This window comes from Thunnus thynnus, chromosome 4, assembly GCF_963924715.1.
Source record: "Thunnus thynnus chromosome 4, fThuThy2.1, whole genome shotgun sequence".
NCBI classification, from domain to species: Eukaryota; Metazoa; Chordata; class Actinopteri; order Scombriformes; family Scombridae; genus Thunnus; species Thunnus thynnus.
In genome coordinates, this window is record NC_089520.1 from 13,639,628 (window position 1) to 13,665,480 (window position 25,853).

Sequence of the window (25,853 nt, forward strand, 5' to 3'; positions counted from 1 at the left end):
AGTTTTCAGATAGGCCTACATAGATGCCACAATGTAAAAAAAAAAGCTAAATTGCAAATTAAAAACCAGTATTACGTAATTATACGGTACGATAAGTAATATCAGCTAAATGTAATTGAAGTAGGCTTTAAAGTACTTACTATGCTGAATGGCTCCCAAAAATGTCAAAAAAATTATTTGTGGCTGCAATCATTCCCCCAGTCCATAGGAGATCCCATCCTAATGGAATTTCAGTGTAGGCTATAATCTACAGTTCATAGTGCACAGATGCTCTTGCAAGTTCAGATGAAGCTTCATGTCTATGGAGATATTCTGTATTGTCACACTGCCCCATCAACATTTCAGCAGTTAAAGCCTGTGTATCATAATTCATTACGCTTTATCACAGATGACAAACTTCATATTCAACATTGTTCTCTGTATCACCAGGTTGGTTGAACCTCCTTACAGTCAAGAAGAAATAACCATCTCATGTTATTCATATAAAGCTCTACTGTTGAAGCTCCCAAACTACCTCACATCTCTACTCTCATCCAAATCTACAGCACACGATCCAGTAACTACTTAACCTTAGATACCCCTCAGGTACGCACTAATGTTGGCAGAACTAGCCTCAGCTACTATGCACCTATTAAATAGAATGAACTACAAACTGCCCTCAAACTTGAGTCTTACATTCCTCTTTGAAATTTTAAAGCTTTATAATCTGATATTTTTTCATGATTCTTGTAACTGTTTTTATTAATTCCTTGTTTATTGTGTGGTTGTGTTGTTTCTGTCTGCTCATTGTGCTCTTGTCTTATGAATGTTTTCTTGTTTCTTGGAAAAGAGATCTTAATCTCAATGAGACTGTCTGACTAAATAAAGCTTAAACAAAACAACAACAACAACAACAAAGAGAAAGCTATAGCTGAGTTAGACAAATGAAGTCCTCCAGAGTTAGCTACAGTCTTTTTGGTACAATGTTCTCTTTGTCTTATCCCTGTTCTCCACCTCAGCAAGCACTGTCCAGGGAAACACAGAGAGGACATCTTCTCATGCTAAGTCTCTCATATTAGGCTATATATTATAGGTATTATATTATCTTCTGTCAAACTTTGGAAATACTTTTTTGCACAGAAAGAGAAATCGCTTTTGTGATTTCTTCACAGCCAGTATGGACATTAGGAATGAGTACAGCAACACATAAATCTTTCAATACAAGTATTGTTTTAAGATTGATTTTAAAAAATGTGAACCTGTCCTTTAACAATGAAAGAGGCATTTAGTCTGTGTTGTAACGTTAGGTGGAGCTAAATTGAACTAAAGCTGAGAGTTTAAACCATAGACTGTATATAAAGATTTTATATACATACAGTATATAGTTTCAACTAACAATGCGTCATATTTTTAAACTGATCACCTACAAACCACTGACTTATTTATTATTATTGTTGTTGTTGTTGTTGTTGTTGTTGTTGTTGTTGTTGTTGTTGTTATCATTATTATTATTAGTAGTAATAGTATTAGAAGCCGGAAGGTAGATTTTAATTTATAAACAACTTCATTGAAACAAGTAGATACAACAAGTTTACAGCACCAGTACAAACAGCCATGCACCAGTAGCAGTAGGGAAGGAAATAGAAAAGAGGAGACAATCATGAGAATAGGACACAGTAATCTGAACAGTAAAGTTCACATTACAGGGAATCATCCAACCGGTTTTTGTAATCATTGCCAGGTATCAGAAACTGTAGAACGTGTTGTTGTTAATTACAGGAAATGTGTAGCAGAGAGAAAGGACATGGTGGAAGAAATGAAAAGATTAGGGCTAAGGACTAACTGACTCCAGAGGATGGCAGTAGTGCAACATTTAGGATGCAAACTGCCGTTAAAACCCAAGGAAGAAGAAGAAGAAGATCGCCTCCTCCTTGACACGTCATCGCGTGACGCTACTACGTCATCATCCAGTCTGAGTAGGGAGGTTAGCTAAAGCTGATGAATCCTATTGGTCGCTTCAGCCAACGTAAACATGTAGCCGTTTCATCAGTCTCACCGTATTACTATCAAGCGGGGTTTATTAAGTGTTAACCAGTTTGTCAGTTGTCCGCCAAATGATGGCTGAGTTGATGAAAATATCAATTTCGGAACCAGGGCAGAGCAGTGTTAGCTTGATAACTAGCTAACACTGAGTAGCTAACTATCGGGCCGTGTTTGTATCTGGCCTTGCTAATTAAACAGCTAGCCTGTAGTTGGGAGTCACGAAGGGCTACATCGACGTTAGCCAAACAAAGAAGGATGGCAAGTAAGGTTATTTAGCAAGGACACGTTAAGAAGAGGAGTAAAAAAAATGAAGAAATCTAGAAGTTCTGGTGCCTCGTCACCAGTGAATGGAAAACAGTGTAATGGTAAGTGTGACTAAGTTAGCTGTCTTCATTCTGAGTTGCCATATGTTTGGGACATTTCAGCAGAAAGGACAGTCTTCAGTTGGTTTGTTTTTAATGCGAAAAAATTATGACCTCTTGTGTCTGTTGCTGGAGCTGTCTTCCACAACATCCGTAAGTGTGTGATCTGGATGCAAAATGAGCTGTTGCAAGATGAAAGTCAACACAGGCTAACAAGATTGTTGACTAGATTTTTATTGTGTTTTCTGTGTGTCAGACTGGGACACCAAACGAAAAAGAAAAACTGCGGAAATCACACAGGCCCTGAGTGCGAGTCCAGTGGATGTAGCAGCTCTGAGGAGGATGGCCATCAGTGAAGGGGGTCTACTGACTGATGAGATACGCTGTCAAGTGTGGCCTCAGCTTCTCAACGTTGCCCCAAACTTCTTGGATCAGGAACCAGGTATCATGTTAGCAACATATGCACCAACAGAGCAATAAAGGCTAAATATCTTCATGCCAATGACCATGCCTCCCCTTTCCCACTATGCAAGATAAATATTAACTCACAAAGTCTTAGCAGGTGCACACTTTACCACATATTTGACTCATTGTAAGGATGATGATGATGGCATGTGTTGTCCAGAAACAGTAGAGCGGGAGAATAACAAGGACTACAACCAGGTGTTGCTGGATGTCCAGCGTTCCCTACGAAGGTTCCCGCCTGGTGAGTACTTATAAACCACTCAGTTTGACTCATATATATACCCTGCTGTCAGCTGTGTTGTTGCATGAAACACTGCTGTGTGTACATCCCACAGAAACACTTGATAAACCCACAGATGAACACACATACACTGTGGAGCACCAGTGTATGTGTGTTCTACACACTACACACCAAATCTAGTGATTTTAACTTAAAAATCGATGTGTTAAATGTAGCATATTGTCACTTAGAATTTGTAAATCAAGGGATTTTCTATACTATTATTGAATCAGAGGGAAAACAACACTTTTGCTCAGCAGTGAATTAGGTGTCATTTTAAATTTGTTCCCAATTAGTGTTGGTACACTGAGTTCAACACAAATGCCAAATGCAACATTTTTTGACATGAGCGAAATGAGACACTTAAGATTTAAATAAATAACAGCAACAAAAAACATATGATTATGACTATTATTATGTTATTCTTTATATTTTTTATGTATTTATATATGCTGCTAAGTGGATTGCGGCCAAACCAAGTTTCGTTGTGTTTAACATGCAGTGACAATAAAACATCTATCTATCTATCTATCTATCTATCATTTGCCTCTGCACATGACTAAATTACATTCACCGTAAGAAATCTACATTCATTATTCTACAGAGCAATGAAGTGTGGAAACAGCCTTGCCACTACTTGCTGTTCGTATTGCTTTTGCTGGCACACAGACACATTCCCAGAAGGGTTTTTAGGGGTGAAGCCATATTGTTTTCTCTGCAGTCTGCACTGCTGGAATCTCTGCCTGTCCATCTCACTGGTTTTAATTCTCAGATTGCCAAATCAAATTCTGTTGATTTAAGACTAGACTTGAAGGAGCTGTACCAAAAATACTTTCCTGGTTGGAGGAAAAATATCAGCTTATTGTAGATATATTGGTGAAGGTTCACGTTGTCCGACAAGAAATTTCCAAACTAGGTTAGAGGTCATTTAGAAACTCTGTCACTGTTACATAGTTTGTTTACTGGAGAGCAATAACAAGATTATTTTTACACTGTAAGATGTCCTGCTCAGTATGTTTGTTGACACAATTAAAAATATATTATTAAAAAAAAAACAAATAAACAAATCTAAGGGATCCATATTAAGATTGTTTGTTTGTATTAAGGTTAAAAATACTGGTGATTGATATATTGTTAGCAGATTTTTAAACCCTTAAATATCCTCAAATATCAAGTATTGGTTGGGCTATAATTGTTATTGGTGCACTTCTGACATTTCATATTTTCAGGGTTGTTGATGTAGTGGTATACCCAAAACAAGCGGTTAATAAGTGTATTTATTTTATATTGGGTGGACTTGTACAGGTATGCCAGATGAGCAGCGGGAAGGTCTCCAGGAGGAGCTAATTGACATCATCCTTCGAGTTCTGAAACGTAATCCCCAGCTGCACTATTACCAAGGATACCATGACATTGTTGTGACCTTTCTGCTGGTCCTGGGAGAACGCCTAGCAACTGCTCTTGTGGAAAAGCTCTCCACGCATCACCTCAGGTACCTATCGAATAGGTCACTGCTTCTTTACCCTTCTACATTCTCTCAGTTTTTCTTTCTCTGTTATGTGCCCACATGTCAGAAAAAAAATGCCCTCTCCCTCCCTGCCCTCCATCCTTGAATAATGGTCTATTGTGCACTCCTTCGCAGGGACTTCATGGATCCCACCATGGACAACACAAAACACATTCTTAACTACTTGATGCCTATCATTGAGAGGGTCAACCCTGAGGTGCACGACTTCATGCAACAGTAAGACTCTGCTGTTGTAGTTACAATAGGGAAACTTCAGGAAAAAAAAGAATTTATTTTATTTATATATTATATTTATATTAATCAATAGTGTTAAAGGGTAACAGAATGGTTGTGTATGATTGTAGCTAATGTGAGCTGTTTCTACTCTACTGCATCAGTACCATAAACTTGGACATTCAATACCAAATGAGAAAAAGTTTATAAGAATTATGGAAATTTGTGACATTCAACAATGTCATCATAACTTTTTAAAGAAAAGAAGGATGCATGCCTGCAGGCTTTGCCATCAGACATACACAACTGTGGATTTTCAGTCTCTCAGCAATGAGAAATTCCATAATATATCATGTTAATTAGATTATTGGCTGTATCTTCCACCTCTTCAACACACATAAATCATATCTTCCTTAACAAAAGCTAATGTTAAACCTCAGCATGCCTCAATCAAAAGATGATGGTAATGTTTTGAGTCACAGAGTGAGGGATTACTGTGCACGTAAAGCATATTGATCCTATTATGACAGCTCGAGTCAGGTCTGTAAAGACTTGAGGACACAGATCATTAAAGTCCTCCACTTCAAGAGTTAACATGACAGTTGCTGTCCATACTGTATCTCCCTAATAATTCACATTTCTAAAAATTTCCAACATTCAGTGCTATGTTGTGCATGGGGACACAGTACAGTTTTGTATGCTGATGAACGTTTTCTGTCATGTATTGATTGTCAGGGCTGAGGTGGGTACAGTCTTCGCACTCAGTTGGCTGATCACCTGGTTTGGCCATGTCCTGTCAGACTTCCGCCATGTTGTACGGTTGTATGACTTTTTCCTGGCCTGCCATCCATTGATGCCCATCTACTTTGCTGCTGTGGTGAGTTCTCTGGAATGAGCACTTCTAATTTGCACTTCAAAGGGATTGGCTTATAAACTCAGCTTTGAATTTAGACTATTAAATCAATTATAGGCTAGAACATTTGTATGAGCTACATTTATCACATCCAAGACACTTGCCCTTTTGAGAATGTGTCATTTTATTCAAGGCCTTGCATACCTTGGATAGTATTTTCACTGTGCAAAAGGCTTTATGATAGCTTAAGGATATTGTGTATTATAATTATTAATATTATGCCCAGGTGCAAGAGTCAAGACATAGTTTAAGTTGCTAGAATGTGAAAACATATTTTGCATTTAGAAAGGTAAAGGTAGATATAAGTATGTTCTGTATTTTATTTATTTTTTCATGTAGCAGTTCAACATTCATTGAACTTTTACTATCCATGGCTGATTGATTGGTCAATCACTGCAACTGTATAAAACCGTAACATCAAATCAAGTTTGGCTAACCTGATCATCTCAGTCATGGTATTGTAAATCCTCAGATATGTGGTGAGAAATAGCCATCAGTTACTGACGAAGTATAACAAATGTGCCCGTATGCATCACTGGTACTTGTGTTGCAGATCGTACTGTACAGAGAAGAGGAGGTGTTGGAGTGTGAATGTGATATGGCCATGGTCCATCACCTGCTGTCTCAGATTCCCCAGGATCTGCCATATGAGACTCTCATCAGCCGAGCAGGAGACCTCTTTGTCCAGTTCCCACCCTCTGAACTGGCTAGAGAGGCTGCCTCACATGACAAGTACTTATCTTCTTTACAGATACTACCTGCGTTAATTACATACAAAATATTCATATTTCTTCTACTTCTCAACAACTCCAAAGCCTCACACTTTCATTTTCTGTCTCTCTTGGTTTCTTTGTGTATCTTTCCTTTTCCTCCAAAGCATGGCATCCTCTACCTTTAAGGACTTTGACCTTGCATCAACTCAGCAGCGACCAGACTCTGTTCTCCGTCGTCGACGTAGACAGAAACAGGCTGCGCTGGAAAGCTCAGTAGTGGCAGTGGCCCAACCTTCGGCAGCACGTCGGTTTGTTCGTTTGGCAGTCATGGGTCTGACGGTGGCTTTAGGGGCAGCAGCTCTCGCTGTGGTCAACACTGCCCTAGAGTGGGCCCCCAAACTGGACCTGTTTCCTTGAACTGCTCCTCCTTTAACCCCTTCACGCTCCAACTTATGTCTTTGACTGAATCTACCTGTTGGGTCTGTTTCCAAGACCCCTTTACTGAAATACACCGTGAACCCTGCAGTCGATAACACTGTCTGGAGTGTATGCTCTAAACTGAAGCAGTTAACGCTCCTCCTTTGTCTTCTAGGATGCGTCTTAACATCCTATGTGGGGCTTCTTAGGCTTCAGCTAAGGACTGTTTTTATGACTCCTGAAGAACATGCACCAGTATAACAGCTATACCTGCTGGTGTTAGGAAATGAAGAATCCATCCTGTTATAATGAAAAGACTGTATTTCTAAGAACTATTATCGGTGGTGTCATTATTAAAGTTTATTTATATTTGGTATTAGGATAATCTGATATTCAGTTATTCTCATAGAGATTAATGAAAGCTTGGTGGATTCGCTACACTTGATACTGCTGCCAATTAAGAGAGTTGGTGTGAATGTGTGTGTGAGTGAGAGTGAGTGTGTGTTTGGTCGCAACCCATTTCTTAGCTATTTGATATCTGGACTGAGACCAAATAGAGAATTGTTAGAATCCTCTTTCTGTAAGATTCACTGTTTATAGGTATGTAAGTAGCTGTAAAGACGTGGTCATGACACACAGGCAGTTTTAAAGGCCGTCATTTTATTATGTTCTTAAGTCACTTTGTCCCTTAAAGTTGTTTGAATAAGCTTTTTTTTTTTTAGTCAAGAAAAAAAAAATGTCTCTGTGACCCAGTATCTTTAAAACATGTCAAAAGTTGCTTCCCTTAAGTTTTAGCAGGCTTGGGTCAGGGTTGATTAAATTTATCTGTAAGATAATGGTCATGGTGTTATCAAGTTAAACATACTGTAGCTGCTTCATTATGTATATCAAAATGTAAATTTGAAGATTAGGCCCCTGAATGGTATAAAGCTTATTCAGTCCAGAAAGTAAAAAAAAACAACCACATGTAAATTCACTTAATTGTTTGGTTACACAACCTTAAAACATGTCTGTGTTTCATGGCCCCAAAAGATTAGAGTATGTTATCTGCCTCACTTTGTCTGGAGTGGGAGATTTAATCTCCACGTAGTTCAGCAACACACTCGCTCACTTAATGCCTGGTAAAATATAAGAAATATAAGAAACAGCAAGTAAAATGGCGTGATATTGTAGTCTTTGGTTTGGCACAGTGGGGGACCCAGTTTGCACTGACTGTAGTTTTGCAAAATCACTTTAAAATGAGCTTGATAGGCACTTTTCTCAGTTGTACTGGAAGGGTGCTCCTATCAGAAAAAGCGCCTGAGCCTTCAAAATAATGCTAACATTTTTGTTTTAAACACGAGTTTAGCTTAATTTGAATACATGCCATATAGTAAATTGGATTGCTATGAGTGTAAAATGCATTTCAGAGGCAGTCCAGCTCATTCCAATGTTCCAGTCATTTTTATTCAATTATATTTTAAGTCATATGGGTTTGCATAGGTTTCAGTGGTGTGGCACTCACCTGAATACTGGGGTCTTAACAGAAAATACATGGCAAATAGCTTGTCAGAGTACTTCATGCTGAGGTAGTCAATTTGGATTGGCTGTAATCATTATATCTTTTACTTTACAAATACATTTTTTTTTCTAAATTATTGACTGACATCTAGGTCACCTACATTGGATAACACAGCAACTGATCAACTTAAAGGTGCAGTGTGTAGAATTTGGTGGCATCTAGGGGAGCGGACTTGGCAGAAATGGAATATAATATTCATAGGTATGTTTGAATTAGTGTATAAGGACCTAAGACTAAGAATCTTTTTTTATCTTATAATGCGCCCATCATATCTACATAGAGAGCTGGTCCTCATCCATGGAGGCCGCCATGTTTCTACGGTTGCCCAGAACAGAGGAACTAAACACTGGATCTAGAGAGGGCCTTTCATGTTTTTCGCAAGTTTCACGGTCACTGTAGGTTCTCCTACACAATTGGAACAGGAGAGGGAGGGGAATTCAGTTGATGGCAGTCTGCAACCTCACTGCTGGATGCCACTAAATCCTACACACTGCACCTTTAAGATATTGCACCTCTCTATTAAGGTTGATATGTTTATTGCCTTGGTAGTGAAACACTGATCCAGCTGGTAAGAGATCTACAAATTTATAAAAATAAAGTGACCTAGAACATGTCCAAGGACGCTCCGAGGTGCCTGAGAGTATAGTTGTTCAGCAGTATTGTATTGCACCATGTATCTGCACTCAGTGGTTTTCATTTATTTTCATTGCACTAAATGATTTAACTGCCTTTTATGTTTATTTTGTTATAACGAATCTGTCATACTAATGTAAAGTTGTACAAGAGAATGCTAATAAACTAGAGTGAAAATGTTCAACATATTTGTATGGAGAGTTAAACATCAGTTTGTAAACTTAATTCATATGTACCTCATCGCATGTACACACCGACTGCAAAGTACACTTGTATGAAGATGTACAATGTTGCATTTACAAATGGATACCATTTTGATACAGTGAGGATAATAGAATATCCTTAATTCACCTGAACTTTTGAATTCATCCATCATTTGTTTGTTTGTTTTTCTCATGGATGTAACCTGATTTAGTTTGTGCAAGAAAAAATTACAGAATTTCACATTTCAGTTTCCCTCCATTGTACATTACCTCAGCCTCAGCTTGTCAGATTCAACTCTTGTCAGGCCTGGTTAAACTTTATTCAGCCTAATCTGTACTTAGTCAGGCTGAACTCAATATCCATCAGCTGTCTTTCCAGTCAAGATTCAGCTATCCTTTGTCAGTCTTATGTCTACATCAGCTCCACCTTTACTTTGTCGGCTTTGGCTATGTTTCATAATTGTCAGTTGTCCTTTTTCTGCTTCAGTTGAACTTTGAGTGTAATATTAACACATTTCATTGCGTTACAGTGATGCTAGCATGATAATGCTTGCAGTTCCGGTCTGATGCAGTTTCAGTTCTTCAAAACGCATGCAGTACACCTACAGTATATGATTATGGTTGACCTAATATGAAAAGTGATGTCTTCTGTTGCATAAGCTCTAGCTGAATTCATTTATAATTAAATATTTTGCAGTTAGTTCATGAGGAGTGTCAAAGAAACTGAAAAAGTACAGCTGATGCTGTAAAAAGAAAATTGATGAGGTACAGCAAATCAAAAACAACCAGTCTATCAGGGTTTGATATTGATTTTTTTTTTTTGTGTGTTCAGGCAGAGATGGTCTTCCTCTAAAAGGCTCAGGTTATGACACAACTGAGGACAAATGGACTCCCACCAAAAATTACACATACAAGAAATTAGATATATTGTGTATGCAATACACATACATATAATTATTTTTTATATTCCTCGAGTTATGAACACTTAAAAACTACAGATAAATACAGATAAACTACCACCTGCCAGTAATACAGCATCATTATTTGTCCCACCTGACATGTTTTAAACCTGATACTTCAAAGTCATTAAGTGCATCAGAGCAGCTTGTTCTGCATTAGGAACACATTCATTCAATGTAAACTCTTAAAACAATATCCTTCACCACAGTCTGATTAGTCGACTGAAAGAAAATCCACTTCTTATAATTCAGATTACAAATGAATCATTTTAGACACTTAACAAGCAAAAAATAGCAAACATAGACTGGTTTCAACTTAAAACATGACAGTTTAGTAAGAAGGCATTACTTTGGGCTCAGTTCAGTGTTGATAGTTTATGATTATGAGTTAGTACAGGGTGATAAGATTCATCTGTTAATCGCCTATGCTTTACAAACTGAATTATGATTGTAAAAATAATCAACAGATTATTCAGGAATTATTCACATAGGATAAAAAATTTCTTATTTATGAAGTTGTTAACTGTGGATTTTCATATATTTGAGGATGTTCTTGCATTTTTGTTTAGAAAGATTAAATATTATATTTCTGAAGCCAACGTAGAGAAAACAACATCATTGCTGGCTCCTCAAATACATTAAGTATTATTTTATTATAACAGCAAAGTATTTTTATAGCAGACAATCCCAGCGAAGCTTACTGTATCGCACAGACAGTCAGTATCCTCAACTGCACAGATGTAGAAGACATAGCTGGCAGTTTGTTTAGCTTGTGTGTAGCATTTCCACCTGCGGTTACCACACCATTGAAGCCCCAGTGGCAAGACAACGGCTGTACAGTGTCTTGCCACTATACCATTGAAGACAAGGCAGAAAGTAATAAAATACTTAATTACTCAAAATAACTGTAGCTAGCATTGGCTGCACTCTGAATTGCTTCAGACTGTGCGCGTGCAGCTGCATGTACTGTATGTGTTCATTAGTGTGCTTGCCTCAGTGGCAGTTTTGGCAGTTGGGATGACAAGGCTGATTATTTACTCGGCATCTACAGCCACCAGATGTGTCTCCAGTGCCCTGTCAAACACACAAAAACAACCAGTCATATGCAGAAATCTAACACATGATCTAACTTTCTTGACAACTAAACAGTATGTGAAAACGTGTCATAGTTTTTGTCTATTTCTACGTATGTTTATTTACATTGGGACCCCAGCGAGCTTGTTTCGTCACCCAGCAGATTTCAGTCTTGCACATCAAACAGCAGATCCAATCACAGCCGTCCTTCTTCTGGACAATAATGTCGCACCTGGGACATTTCATGGCCTCCCCGTTCTGTAGCAGGTTCTATGGTAAATATAGAAATGTACAAAAATGTAACATCTCAGACAATCAATCGACCAAAAGTACAAACACAGCAACATTCAAATAGTACATAAAACCAGCCATCCATGTAACTTTAAAGATAACCCAAATATGTACAAATATTTCAACAAAAATAGTGAAGCATCCAACATCAGTCCTGGAGCTTAGAACACTAATTTTGTAAATACATACAGTATTCAAGCAGGTTTGAAAATTGAGTCATTTCAAGGAAAAAAGCCTTAAATAGGCAAAAGAATCTTAAATTGATGAAAGAGCATTCATATTTAATGTAAAATAAAACACACATTCCACCAACCCTGCTAGGTTTGTGAATGAAGGAGTAAAGAAAGGTGTGAAGAAAGGTTCAGTTCAAGTAATACAAACAGTTTTTACTCATGATTAATCATAAATATTTAAAGGAGATTAGATAAATAAAATAAATGAAAGCTCTATGTAATGAACTATTAACTTCAAATGTTTACCAATGTTATAATCAACAGTAGAATATAAGGTGGAAATGTAAGGATGTAGGAAACACAACTTCTGTCTGGATAGTGCAATGGTACAACTTTGCAGCAATACACAGGAAGTAAAATGCCTTTTTATTGTTTAAGTGCATCTGACTGCAGCTGTAAACTCTGAAATTCTGACCAGTGTGCTGATAAATTAATTACATAAAGCCTCTGAGCTGACCCACCTCTAACATCTGCTTTGTCTGCTGAGCCGCCTGGTCGTTCTCTGCTCTTATACGAAGGTCATCCTGGTAGTCCTTACAGTTCATACCCTCGTGGATGGCCTGTAAACATACACAACGTCCTTTATGTTTGGTCTTTCAACTACTACTACACAAAAAGAAAACCTTTGTGAGTTCAGAAAATAAATGAAACAAAGCTACCCTGCAGAGAATGCAGTTGGTTTCGTCGCAGAGTTCACAGTGGAACTCGTTGACTTCATCCTCGTAGATGCACCACCCTCGACAGTTGGGAGTCTGACAGTGGAAGCTGTGCTCTGAGCGGCTTTCTGCGATGCTCAGACGCAACTCCAGAAACCGCTGGTGCTCCTCTTCTGTGAGCAGCTGCATCCGAGATCACACGATAAATGACAGACCGACAGAGAGGGAGAGTGTTACTACTGTATGTTCGCCTCTATGTAAAATAAATGAGCAACTTCTTACCTGCTACGTCTTTGTCTTTTATTCTTAAATAGATTTTCTTCATTAATTAATCAATTATAGTGCATGTACTTTTCTGTTACCTCTAATGATGACTTGAAAATATATATATATATATATATATATATATATATATATATATTATATATTCCAAATTCTTTTACACTTTGTCCATCTGACGGGGGGGCTTGAAGAAGAATAAGAAATCATTGTTTTTCGCTTTTTTTATGAGTCACAATGCCATTTTCACCAGGCATTCATTGTCCAAAGCTGATGTGCTATTTTTAAACTGTATTGAGTAAACATTTTTTGTGTAATCACTGACGGTAGTAACACTTCATTGTTCTATATTGTGTTATATCCCATGAACATTTAGGACTTTTTCACTTTTTTACCATGCATTCCAAAAGTTTGATGCTCCACCTTACACTCACCGCTTTGATCTCTCGGTCCAGTAGCTTGCTGTCACATTCACAGTCAGGACAGGACACCTCAGCATCCTGACTGTTCACTATCGTCCCTTTCAGACACTCCCTGAAAGGGGACACACACACCCAAGAAAAATACAAATATGTAAATACATAAAATAATAATGTTTTGCATATTTTGCAAATAATGGCATATATATATGGCCAGTGTAGACTTTTAGAAAGCAGACAGAATACTGTTAGCACTTTTACGACCATGTGCCAAAGCTGCAAAGCAATTTCCTGTGTCTGACCTGCAGAAGGTGTGTAGACACTCTCTGAGCACGATGCCCTCTTCTGGCTGCAGGGGAGAGAAGCAGATGGGACAGTCCGTGTCTGTGGTGTTGGGGATAAGGTTCTGTTCTTCAATTTCCAAAAGGTGCAGGTAGTTCTTCTCTCGTTCCTCCTGCTGAGCCTTCATCACCCAGAAAGAGAGAGAGACAGGCACAATACAGAGATTCATTACCAACTGTCCTGACTCATTACTTCATAGTCTTACATTTCCAGAAAAAGGAAAGTGAAACAGCTGAAGACTGCTGCAAGGGCTCTTGGTATCAGCTTAGTTTTTATGGTCATCCATTAGTTCTGCATTTATCATACATACTGTAATATTAGTTGAACTATTGAAAATCCTCTTCTGTATTAGAGAATCGTGATGAACTTTAGGAGCACTTAGTTCACTACACTTCCCTTTAAGTTACAGTAACAGATTTTTAACTTGCACTATTTCAATAATACATGCATCAGGTTTCTATAAATAAAGAAATCAGTGGCTAACAAAAACCAATGTACTTATCATATTCATTTACAGGATATTAAAATGTGTGCAAATTGCAAAAGTGGAATGTAACAATGTACAGCTTCAAAATGTGTCACACAAAATGTAAAACTATTTTAAGCTAATGTGAACCATATACTTTATTTTTTCATTAAAAATTAGAAAGTGACATTCATGCAAGTTAAGGTACAAGGCTGAAAAGATTTAAGGAACTGTGGTTGCCTGATACAGTAGTGTTAATGAGCAGCACTGTTACCTGTTCATACTGCATCATGGCCAGCTCTTCCTGCTGAATTCGTAGAACCTCCTCCTGGTCTGGCTGGTAAATGTTGGGGACCTCATAATCCTCTGGCCGTTCCTGCCCACACATCTCACAGCCAGGACGCGTTGGCTTGTTCACAAATGTACACAGAGTACAGGTCCAGCCCAACTACAAACACAAACACAGATATATGCTTGAATGCCCCTGGACTCATACTATGTACAGCAGACACCTTTACAGGCTCAGTCACACTGCAGACATCATGTGTGAAACAGAGAGAGATTCTGACCTGAGGTTTGGGAGGCAGAGGAGGTTTAGTTACAGTTGGGACTTTGGGAGGAATAGGAGGAGGAGTCTGCTGACCCTCTAAAGGAGCTGCTTTCTCGCCGCCACCTCCGCCCACTCCTCTGGGAAAAAGTTGCATCGCTTGCATCGACTCCATTATGCCTAAGAACAGATTATCATCCAGTAACTCGAAAGTTAACTTATTATTTCAACTTGTAATCATGGCTGGTGATTACAGATAAAAAAAATAAAATAAAAAAATAAAATCTGTCTATAGCTGGTATCAAACCTCAACAGACCTTATGTAAACCTCAAAAAGCAAACACAATCAAGTAACAGCATTTGTATCGAATGCTAGGACATTTTCTTTGTTTTGTGTACTTATTATTTAATCACATTTTGCCTAATTTAAATATTAATTTTATTACACTATTACTTTATTTATTTGTACATCTATTTATTTAAAGACAACATTAAACTCTGAAGAATTACAAAAGGTTGGTACCGAAGCTCAAAGGTATTGAATTGGTTCCCTTATTGAAAAAAATCCTACATTAATGCCTGAATAACTCAGTACAAGTTTTGCCTGATTTATAATAAGTTTTATAAAAAGCCATGAGTGCTTTTACGTTTGTCATGCACAATCGTTAATTTTTCTCCATATGTGTCTATTTTATGCCCAAATGATAAGTTGAATAACTAATTAAATTACAAACCATTCTGATGATTGATTCATCATTTAGGTCATTTTATCTGGTAAAATACAAAACATTTGCTAGTAATAACTTCCCAAAAACTAAGAATTGACTGCTTTGTTTTTTGCCTTTGTTGTAAAATGAACACTTTTTGAGTGCCAAAAATGTTAAAGCATCACTTTGGACCGTTGTTGTGATAAGCATTTATTTTTGATAGTAAGAAGTTCATTTATATAGCACCTTTCAGTCACAAAGTGTGAAGCACTAAACTAAAAAAACAAACAAAAAGAAAATTTAAAAAAAAACAAGAGACACAGCAACAAACATTAAATGCAGTCATCCAGCTAAAAAGTCAAGGCAAAAACAGAAATAAACCAAATTAAACAAAAGCAGGTCTAAACAAATGGGTCTTGGGCTGCTTTTTAAATGTGTTCTCAGTATCCACAGATCTTAAGTCCAATGGCAGAGAGTTACAAAGTTTAGAAGCTATGTGCTTATTGATAAAAAAGGAAAAAAAAGTATTAATTGACAACTAAAATAACAGCCTTGATCTTTCTGTGTGTGTGGTACTTACTGTCTATGCGTTGTTGCTCCTGGTCCTGCTTGTGTTGTTGCCGTGTGAGATGAGCAGCATGGGCGGAGAGGATAAACAGGAAAGCCTGGTCTCCATTCTGACGAATACCGTGACTGTACAACGTCTCCCTGTCCTGCGCCAGCCGCTTCCCAATCACCCAACGCTGCAGGGTGGGGTGGAACCCAAAGTCATTGCTGATCTGTGTGCATACAATAAAGTATGGACAATGAAACCTCAATTTAACATTTGTTTAGAGTAAAAAATTGTAGGAAAAAACATGCGAAAGAACAGAATTAGGTGGTTCAATTCAGTGTTTATAGTTTATATGATTATGAGATAGTACAGGATGATGCATGATGCATGTTAATGTAATGAAGATGCCTGTTACGTTACCTTGTCTTTAAGTTGTGCAATTGTCATGCTAGTAGAAACCACAACAGTCACTGGGACGTAGTCCTCTGACTGAGCATCCTCCACTCCCACCTTCAACCTGTAACATAGAAAATAATAGAACCAGTCAATCTTTTTTCTACACTATTGTTAATTTCTTGATGCTATTCTTGACCTTCATTCCATTAAATAATCCCAATTCAAAACAAGACTTCACCCTGAAAATAAATAGGCCTACTGCTCTCTGATAAAGGGAAAACTTTGAGCTTTGTGGTTTCCTGTTTTGGAAACATCCAAAACAAGGAAATCACATGCAGACAGCTGCATACACACAGTTGTGTCCCACCTTATGGAGTCCTGAGGATAGACCTGACTGTTGATGCTGACAGACACTGGGACGGAGAGTTCTGACAATTTCTGGCAGAGTCTTGTGGCTTCCTGTCCATCCCCGGTGCTGAGGGCTTCACTAAGAGACAGAGCCAGTTCCTCTGCTGCACAGGGAGCAAAGGAAGAGTTCATACATCCTCACGTGATTTATCATCAACACACTGTGAAAGAGGCTAATAGTGTATTCCTCTTTAATAATGGCTGCTACCACTGGCTGGCACTGCTCTCTGTGTTATTTGATACATTGCGTAGTGTGCAGTTATTTTCTCTACCTCTCACTAAAACATTAACACATCAAGAGTGTCCCAGTGCAAAAATAAGACATAGTTACATTTGAATATGTTACATAAGTCAGTGGGACTTCAATTTAGAGAGCACAGGTAATTATGACTAATCAAAACAATGACCCACTTTCACCCTCAGCAGAAACACTTAAATAGCTCGTTAATAAACAGTAGTTTCTTTCACTGAGACTAAATTTAAACATGAAATCATGTTGGACTCAATGTAACAGAATCGAAACTAAGTTAAGGCGCTCACCGATTTCTAGATTCACTTTCGGGGCAACTTCAGAGGCCATGATTACACCTGAAAACGACAAGCAAAACACAAAACGTGACACACAAATATCGCACTTTCGGGTTAAATTGACCGTCTGTATGAGAAAGTTTACGTCCCACCTCTTCAGGTCGTGTTGTTATTTCAGTTCTGTCCGCATTCAACACACACTTCCTCACGTCGACTCAGCAGAGCAGCAGCAACAGCGACTCAGCGAGTGCTCCGTCTGTGTGTCTGCGCTTGACGCGTTCAGGTGCAGAGTGGAGCGTGGGTCACCCGCGTGTTGAAAGCGCTCAGAGCCCAATAAGTTACGTGTATGTAAATCCAGTTGGAGGAGGAAAAAAAAAAGCCTTGACTGCTTGATTTCTTCTACAACCGCGGAATCCAGCGCCCACTCCTCAGCAGCTGGCAGCTAGAAGCGAAAGTGAAACTGACTAAAGTTCAGGAAGAGAAATAGCCTCTGCTCCGCCCCTCGGTCAGCTCACGTTCAGCTCCTGAAAAGCTACTGTCCTGGAATTTTAATCTGAACTGCTATGTAAATACAAAACCAATCAGCCTAAGTAATTTTATTTTTGCATCCACCAGTTCATACTTTTGTTTTCTTTCTGTCTTTTTTCATCCTTGAGCCTAAAGAAAGAAAATTCCTTTATACTACTTTATGGGCAGATATGGGCTACACTCGCCTACACCAATTAAATCTCTTCATTCGGACACTACTTTATTCAATTAATTAACAGAACGACATGCAATAGATTAGATTATATTATAGAATATATAATAATAATCGAATATATATCGCTTTGTTGTTGTGTTGACTCCCAACATCCAGCAGATGTCAGCGTCTGTCAAACATTAGCCAAGTGGAATTTTACAGCTCAAAGTTGGCTTTGAAATGAATGCGTCATTCTCATTTTAAGCTTTAATTTAAATTATAGGCCGACACAAAAGAATATAATGTATTTTTATTAGTTTCAGTAACTCTTAAATTGCTAACTCTGACCTCCCCTTGCATCATGTTAATATTTATACATTCCTTTATTGTTCTGATTCCGACGTTTGTACAGCATTTACGCATTAGGAAGTCATTCAGAGGCGAGGGAGCATTTGGTCCTGTACAAGTTAACACTTTGGTCCAGATGCACGGTGCAGACCAACGAGCCAATCACAGCGGCTCCAGCAGGAGGGGTTTGGCAGCTCTGCTCAGCAGCGCACCACAAAGTTGCGGAGCATCTCTGAGTCCCTGCCCGCTTTTCACTTGACATCCCTCACTCTCCTCCACACTTCACACCTTCACTCCACTTCAGCCTTTTCCCCCCGTCAACAGTTCGAGCGACCCGCAAGATCAAGGTGTGTCTCGGCGTGTTTATTAAAGATGCTGGCTTGTACGGAGATGATCACTATGTGTCTGCAGTCGGCCAAACAGAAGCATCTTCAGGCTCAGCAGCAGCAGCAGCAGCCGCCGCTGCACAGAGCTGGACAAGGTCTTACTATCTTTCATGATGTGAGTGCATCGACTCTCTTACATTTCCGTGAAAAGTGATATTTGCTCACCAAATTTCTACTCCTATTGGCTATTACTGTTATTAGGCCTGTGGGTATTTTCAGTGTCTTGTCATATTGTGGGAAAGTCTAAATAGGTGATTGTAATTAACTGTAAGAAATCATACATGGATGGGAAAACGAAATAATTGACCTACTGCACAGTTTAATGTAAAGTTGTACTCTTTTGGTTATTTCTTAACTCAATGAAAGTGAAAAAAAAAAATGTTTTTTCAAATGTTCTTCTCTTGTGTACACACAACACACACCCAAAGATGATACAGTATTTGTGTGTGTGTGTGTGTGTGTGTGTGTGTGTTTGTGTGTGTGTATGTGTGTGTGTGTGTTGGTGTCAGAGGAAAGTAGGAAGAGCTGCAGCTGCTGCCTCTGCATGATAAATTAAGCTCTCACAGTTGGACAGGTTTAGGGGTTGCTGGGGGTTCTCCTCTTTTTGTTGCACACACACACAAACACACACACACACACACACACACACACACACACACACACACACACACACACACACTTTGTAAGTGTTGTTGCATTTTAGATTTTCTCTCAACCACCCGTTTCTCTCTCTCACACACACACACACACACACATACACACAAATATGCACATGGACACGCCTACCCCAATTGGAGCTTAAACCAGTAACACCCGCTGCCTGATTAACCTTCAGCACTGCAGTAATAACATTTGATAACGTTTTAATAACATTTCTAAGCCTGTCAAAAGCTATCCATCAACACAGTATTCATCCATCCATTCATTGTCTTGTCCGTCACACTTCAGTTGTAGCCCAATGATGTGTCCAAAACTGCAGCTCTTACGAACTGGCAGTTTTCTGTCTGTACTCTGTCACTTATGCAGCACAGAGACAGCCTTGTCTAAATAAGGACACATCACTCATATTCTGCGGACGTGTCACTGTATTTCTGCACATTGTGCCTGAATTGTCTGTGCAAGGTAGATGATGATTTCTGCTTAATACTCCAAAGACAGACAAGGACACAATGCAATGTGTTGCTTTTTGTTTGCAGCCCTTGTCTGCTCATTGTCTCCTTTTACGTCATTCATTGTTTTTTTTTTGTCTTTCTGCTCTTATTTGGTGAAGGTAAACACTGTGCTGATGTCAAAAATCTTGTTCCTGCCTGTAGGTTCTCCAGAATTCAAATTTTGAATATTAAGCAAGGACAGGACTGTGCTGTGCTGCATTTGCCATAGCTTCACAGTGAGCAGTGGATTGAAAAAAGTCAGCTGGTTATCTACTAAGACTAAAAAAAATAAATATTTTGTGTGCCAGGAGTAAAAATTGTAAAGCAGATCAAAGGTGATTGATTTTCAGTGATAATGCCGGTGGATGAACTTTATTATTGCAGGAGTACCAGAGATAAACAACCACACAGGCAGCAAAACATCTAAACAGAGGGGAATATTAATTAGGGTTAAAAGCAGTTAAATTCTTTTTGATAATCTGACCAATTTATCTGAATCTGAATTGACTTTATTGGCCAAGTATGTGTGCAAGGAATTTGATTAAGGTCTCTCGTGGCTCTTAATTAGACACAGTGCCAAGAACAATATACAGGAAGATACACATGGAAATACTGCCAAAATAAGGACAACTAAGCTGAGCAAAGTTAAGTTAACATAAACATATAGCTATTATGTACAAGCAAACATGTGAAAATATATTGATATGCAAAGATGGTTGGAATAAATATTATATAGTGTACAATATAAGCACGTACAGAATAAACAGCCTGCTTAGATTTACTTTTGACAGTGATAGATTATATGCACATTACACAATCTGTATGTTAAAACTGTAATAGATATGATTTGTAGTATATCAGATGTTTCAGTGTTACTGGATTATTGTTTTTGAACATGCTGCCCAGCTTTCCGAGTAACAATCAACAGATACTCTCTCAGTGACAGATATATCGATACATCAATAGTACTGCAGGTCTTGAGTCCTTTCCAAACGATAATGAGCCTATCAGTAATGCTAGTGATGCAGAGATTGAACTCACAATCCCAGAGTGAGAGACAAAGCAGTGCCTCCAAATATTCCTGTACAAAGGCTAGGGACAATTAGCGATACTGGCAATGGTCGTGGGAGGTTTTATCAAGTCTGTTGTTGGTTGCTTTTTTAATGTCTTTGTTTTGTTTATCCTGTGGTTCTGAAGGCTTGCTCGATCACCAGCACTCTCTCTGATTTTTTCTCTCTCTCGAATCTCTGTCCTCCCGCTCTCGATGTTAATCTTTTCTCCTTCTGCTCTTGTTTTGCTGCTCTTGTGATAGAGCAACAAAAAAGAAACAGACGGAAGAAAAATAACTAGAAATTATACATCTCAGTGAACCTCCAAGAATCTCTGAGAAAAGTGAAAATTACGTCACGCACAATTTTATCAACAAATTATGATCATTAGCTCTGGTTTCCTCTTTCTAAAATACAAAATCTAAAGCCTTGCACAAGCAGCGTGTCAGCAGAGCCTGAGAGAACCCACTGTCTTAACACCTGCCACCATGACATCAGAACAGCAGCGCTCTGGGAAGCAGGTCTGACCTTTTCTGGGCTCGCTGTAAATGACGCATTATCGTCTCCTGACACTTGAAAGCCCAAAGACACAGCCAAACAAAAAGCAAGTTTAACACTATCTGTTCTCCATTGAATTGACTGGGATGACAAGAAAAAACACTGCTGAGATGGGTTACTGTGCCAAAGGGGAAAAGAAGGAGATTTACTGTACAGAAGCCTAATGCAAGCATGTTTGACCTTTACAGGTAGAAGAATTTCAAGATTCTTGTTTTCAATAAGGAGGGTTGGTGGGGTCAGAATCTAGACACTATCTAGACAGACAGAGGGCAGAAGTGGAGACCCTGAGCTTGTTGACCTATGGAAAATGAGAGTAAATGGGCAGCTTCTGCTGTTATTAATAACCTGTAGGTCAAAACTGTTAGTTCTAACTGCTCCCTAACAATAGAGACAATAGACTGAGGGTGTGGAGTAGAAATAAAGATCACAAATCATCTGTGCTGCCAGATTATGGATAGGTTATTTGCAAAAGTTATAGTTATTCATTTAGGAGCTGTGTTTTTTCCTGATAATTGCCCTGAGAAAACCAAAAAATAAAATAGATACTTATACAAATTATAGTGTTAGCGTATGTTGTGTTTGAGATGCAGAAATGACCATTTGTCATTGTCATATTAAACTGCCGATTTAAGGAAAATGGTGCTTTATTGATGAATTCTGAAATTTCGAATGTAAAGTACAGGTGGAAACTAAATGCATGCAGGTGATGTTTAAAATTCTAGTTTCAGATTCAGTTTTCTCCAGTTTTCAACTTCTTTAAACATATATCTGTGCACATTGTACTTGGGAAAAATTCTTATTTTAAAGGTTTTGGCCTTTAAAATAACTCTATGATAACATTTTTATCATCATCATAATTGTCAGGGACCTGGGGTCACTAATTTATAATGGAGCGGGTTTCGAACAAGATAAGCCCACAGCCACCCATTGTGAACATCCATTAGATTTTTAAGAGCTACTTCAAACTACTTTAACTTTAGTCTATGCTTCTGTATGCCCACAATTAAACAATACAATGGATGATTGTAACAAGAGCATTGGGAGCCTTTTATTTCTCACAAGTGGTTTAGTCATTATAGTTACACTGGGGACTTGTCTCATCACTTGTGTGGTTGTCTGGTGCCCTCAGATCTTGACTCATCTCAGAAATTAAGCTGGTGAGTGAAAATAACCGAGAGTGATGAACAAAAATACCAAAATTCTTCTGTATTTCTTTGCTGGTTTTTTAATTATTGTTTATGTCTCAATAAGTTTTCTTTTTTTGTTGTTTGAATCTGTGCTGTGTTGTTGTGACTCAGTTAGACCTTGGTTATGACAAAGTGGAATTTTCCTTTGTTGACCAGAAAGCAGCCCTTTCCTTCAATGCTGCCAGTAGCTGACTAACACTGCTCACACGGTCAATCACAAACCATACTGTATGGCCTTGAGTCTTGTTTGTGTCAGCAACAAATTGTATTTACCAGCATTAGTCACTCATCCATATTGTATTCATTCTGTTGTATTTCGGTCGCTCTGTCTCAAGCAAGTTTAGCTTTAGCTTCATCTTTGTACTACCAGACACAGTGAGAGTCACTGTAAGTCTCCATGACGATAGCCATATTCCCTGTCAACTCGTGACACACAATCAGAAGAAGAATGATAACGCTGTCAATTTCCCCTGAGTAAGACAGAACAGATCCTTGAAAGCATGTTCTGGCTATGTGCAAATGTCAAACTCTCCTTTGTCATATTCTCGATTTCTCAGAGGTCTTCATGTATAACTGCACGCACACACCCTCACCTAAAAAAAGTATCTGATTAGTATAACTGCCATTGTTTTTCACAAAGTGTTCAATTATCCCTAATTAATTCAGAAACATCCTCATCATATTTTCTATTATAACAAATACAGTTTGTTTTGGTGTTACAGCTCCATTCAAGGTGGTTTATATCACACTATAAAATTATAAGCAGATACAATATAAGGACATTTTAAGTATTAATTCATTGTAATGTAATGTACAATTATAACCTGTCCTATTAAGATATAATATATATAAATACAGCTGTGTTTTGCTATATTGTCATTCATCATTGAATTATATTGCAGCATCCACTTATGTGTGCCCACAGGAGGAGTTATAGTTGTTAATAAATACATTAATAAACACGTATATATTCTGTTAACTGCATTATAGTGTGTTGTAAACCATTTATTAAGTGTTTATATTCTGCTTATAAATGCTAAAAAGGGGAATTGAAATAAAGTGTTACATTTTTACTGACAGTCCATAAATCAGCTTAAACTGAATAATATTTATTTTGTAGTTTGCAATGCAGCGGTGGCCACCAGCCAGCAAATTAGCACTTAGCAGCAGACAAATTCTAGCTCAAATAGTTCTTTTTCACAGCAGACTGTCTATCTTGTCATTGTAGAAAATCACATGTGTAAATACTGTAATAACATGAATGATTTCCTCTGCAGTAGCATGGCCCTGGAACTGGAACACTGTAATTCAGCCATCGTTTATGTTATTAGTTGCACCTGTGGTTTTCCTGCTATGACATGTTTAAAGGTCTGCATGGAAAAGGTCTATTGAATCACATATGGGTTGGTGGGTGTTGTATTTCAACCTGCAGCACAGTCGCAGCTGCTGGCCAGTGAACGCAGTCAAGTGTAGCAAGAGATAGCAGCAGATGTTTGGAGTTGGTCTTTTCAATAGACCACTCTGATGGCTTTATGTTCCTGCTTGAACTTATACTATGGGCACCACAGATGAGCCTCAGCTTGTGAACATTGCTCTTTTGCTCAATGTTTATTGTTTATTTGGATCCCCTTTAGTGGTTACCTTTGTAACACCTGCTCTTCCTAGAGTCCATATTAAAATATACAGTATAGTCAACAAGTGTTTACACTTACATGCAGTAAATAAAACAGTTACAATATCACCATTACACCCAGCCCAATAAAATTACATCAAACCAAACATATTACGTACAATCAAAAAGAATAATTGACCATCAAACATAAAATAATGACACATCTCAGAAACTTAAAGAATAATTATGTTGCTAACAGTACTTATGTAAGTACTTAAGCCTGTTTTCAAAAATGTGTGTATTAACGCAGTTTGTCTGTAAGGGTAGAATATGATTTTAAATTTATCCCTAGCACCTGCAAGATAATAACTATTTACCCTCTTTGCTACCTAGCGGCCTTGCTGCTTCTGAAATTACTATTTACTTCTCAAGTGGTAATTATTAAACCAATTTTAGAGCTGACACATACTACCAATTGGTGCTCAACCTAAAATGACTCACCCATACACAGTATAGGGCCTTTGTAAATGTCATTCTTCATGTGGTGTTTCTGCTCGGTCTGATCTGCTGTAGCGGAATAAATGAACCTTCGACAGCAGATGTCGAAGATCCTATTGTGTTTTTGACAAATTGCCATGATTCTTAATAATCTGTACCTGCTTATTGCAAGAATCCCTTTAGTGCTGCTTGACAAGAAATAATAACCATCTCCTCCCCTCTCTTTTTATCCCCAGATTTTCCGCCGAGCAGACAAAAACGGTGAGTAAACAGTACATAACATGTTCAGTGATGAATAATTGGTCACAATGCATGCTTGTTGTTCTCCCCATTCTTCCAATTGTTATTATGCCTTAGACCGTCTGGGCGGAGAAATAAGCGATTTGCATGAATGACTCTTGAAGAGAAGCTGCTTTCCTCTTCATGCTCTAACAAGTTTCTTGGCCCAATTAAAATGATGCTAAGATGCTGGATTATAGCCACGAATGGAAGAATGTGTCACACAAAATGAAGCACCTCTCTGTCACTGTCGACGCAGATGACTGGGTGCTGTTTACAAATTAATGTGAGTCATGTTAATGCAGGCTGAGCCAAGTTTTTTTTTTTTTTTTTCTCCAAGCAGTGAATCACTGATAAAATATCTTTATTAGCAAGTACAAACGTGGTAACCTAACATTTTGGGGGAATTAGATCAAAAAACACTCATACTATTCACTTATACTACTTGTAGGTAGTTCATGTGTGACCACTGCTGCTGTCTTAGGATGTCAAACCATGTAAGTGTGAGGACAGACCCTATGGACAGTGTGAATTTTGGCTGCCCCAGACAAGAGTTGACATTAACTGGTTCAGCGATGACAGTCCTCTCAGCTGAGCTCATTATAATATATAATTTATAAATCTAAATCTAACAGTGAATATATTTGGCTGGAACATGGAGAAATCTTGGATTGTCAATCCAAAGCAGAGGTCCTAGTAAAAATAGTTTAAAAGACAAATCCACAGATGGCCAATTTAGAGCTTTGCTCACCAAAGACAACCTGCGTCAAAACTCTAGTCTCAGAAAGTTATGACCAGATTCTCACAATTTGACTGCTGCGACAACCCATGACCCCAGTCTGCGTGAAATGACACAGAAAACACTGGTCGACGGCAACATTTTAAGACATATACATGTGCATTAGTACCTTTAAAAAGTGCAAGCAAAACAGTGC

General features: G+C 38.2%; 3 protein-coding genes across 4 annotated transcripts in view; 2 read left to right on the top strand and 1 right to left on the bottom strand.

Moving 5' to 3' along the window:
- Positions 1-1,909: 1,909 nt before the first annotated feature.
- Positions 1,910-9,291, top strand: tbc1d20 (TBC1 domain family, member 20). The gene is made up of 8 exons (XM_067586795.1): positions 1,910-2,387; positions 2,641-2,826; positions 3,010-3,090; positions 4,435-4,621; positions 4,772-4,873; positions 5,606-5,747; positions 6,337-6,515; positions 6,661-9,291. Exons 1-8 carry the CDS (start codon positions 2,330-2,332, stop codon positions 6,911-6,913), a joined length of 1,188 nt encoding a protein of 395 aa, XP_067442896.1. The 5' UTR covers positions 1,910-2,329; the 3' UTR covers positions 6,914-9,291.
- A 921-nt stretch (positions 9,292-10,212) lies between these two features.
- On the bottom strand, positions 10,213-17,625 carry rbck1 (RanBP-type and C3HC4-type zinc finger containing 1). The gene is made up of 13 exons (XM_067586793.1): positions 17,321-17,625; positions 17,181-17,228; positions 16,600-16,744; positions 16,257-16,353; positions 15,864-16,062; positions 14,599-14,756; positions 14,304-14,477; positions 13,524-13,684; positions 13,237-13,336; positions 12,527-12,706; positions 12,329-12,427; positions 11,470-11,613; positions 10,213-11,343 (listed from the first exon to the last, which is right to left on the bottom strand). The coding sequence occupies exons 2-13, from the start codon at positions 17,218-17,220 to the stop codon at positions 11,263-11,265; spliced, it is 1,578 nt and encodes a 525-aa protein (XP_067442894.1). The 5' UTR covers positions 17,221-17,228; positions 17,321-17,625; the 3' UTR covers positions 10,213-11,262.
- Positions 17,626-17,999: 374 nt separating this feature from the next.
- The window catches only part of necab3 (N-terminal EF-hand calcium binding protein 3), a 35,275-nt gene continuing 27,421 nt past the window's right edge, over positions 18,000-25,853 (top strand). For both annotated transcript variants that reach the window (XM_067586797.1, XM_067586796.1), the window contains exons 1-2: positions 18,000-18,699; positions 24,876-24,900. In XM_067586797.1, the coding sequence (XP_067442898.1) occupies positions 18,571-18,699; positions 24,876-24,900 (154 nt within the window). In that variant the 5' untranslated portion in view covers positions 18,000-18,570. The remainder of the gene's footprint in view (positions 18,700-24,875; positions 24,901-25,853) is intronic.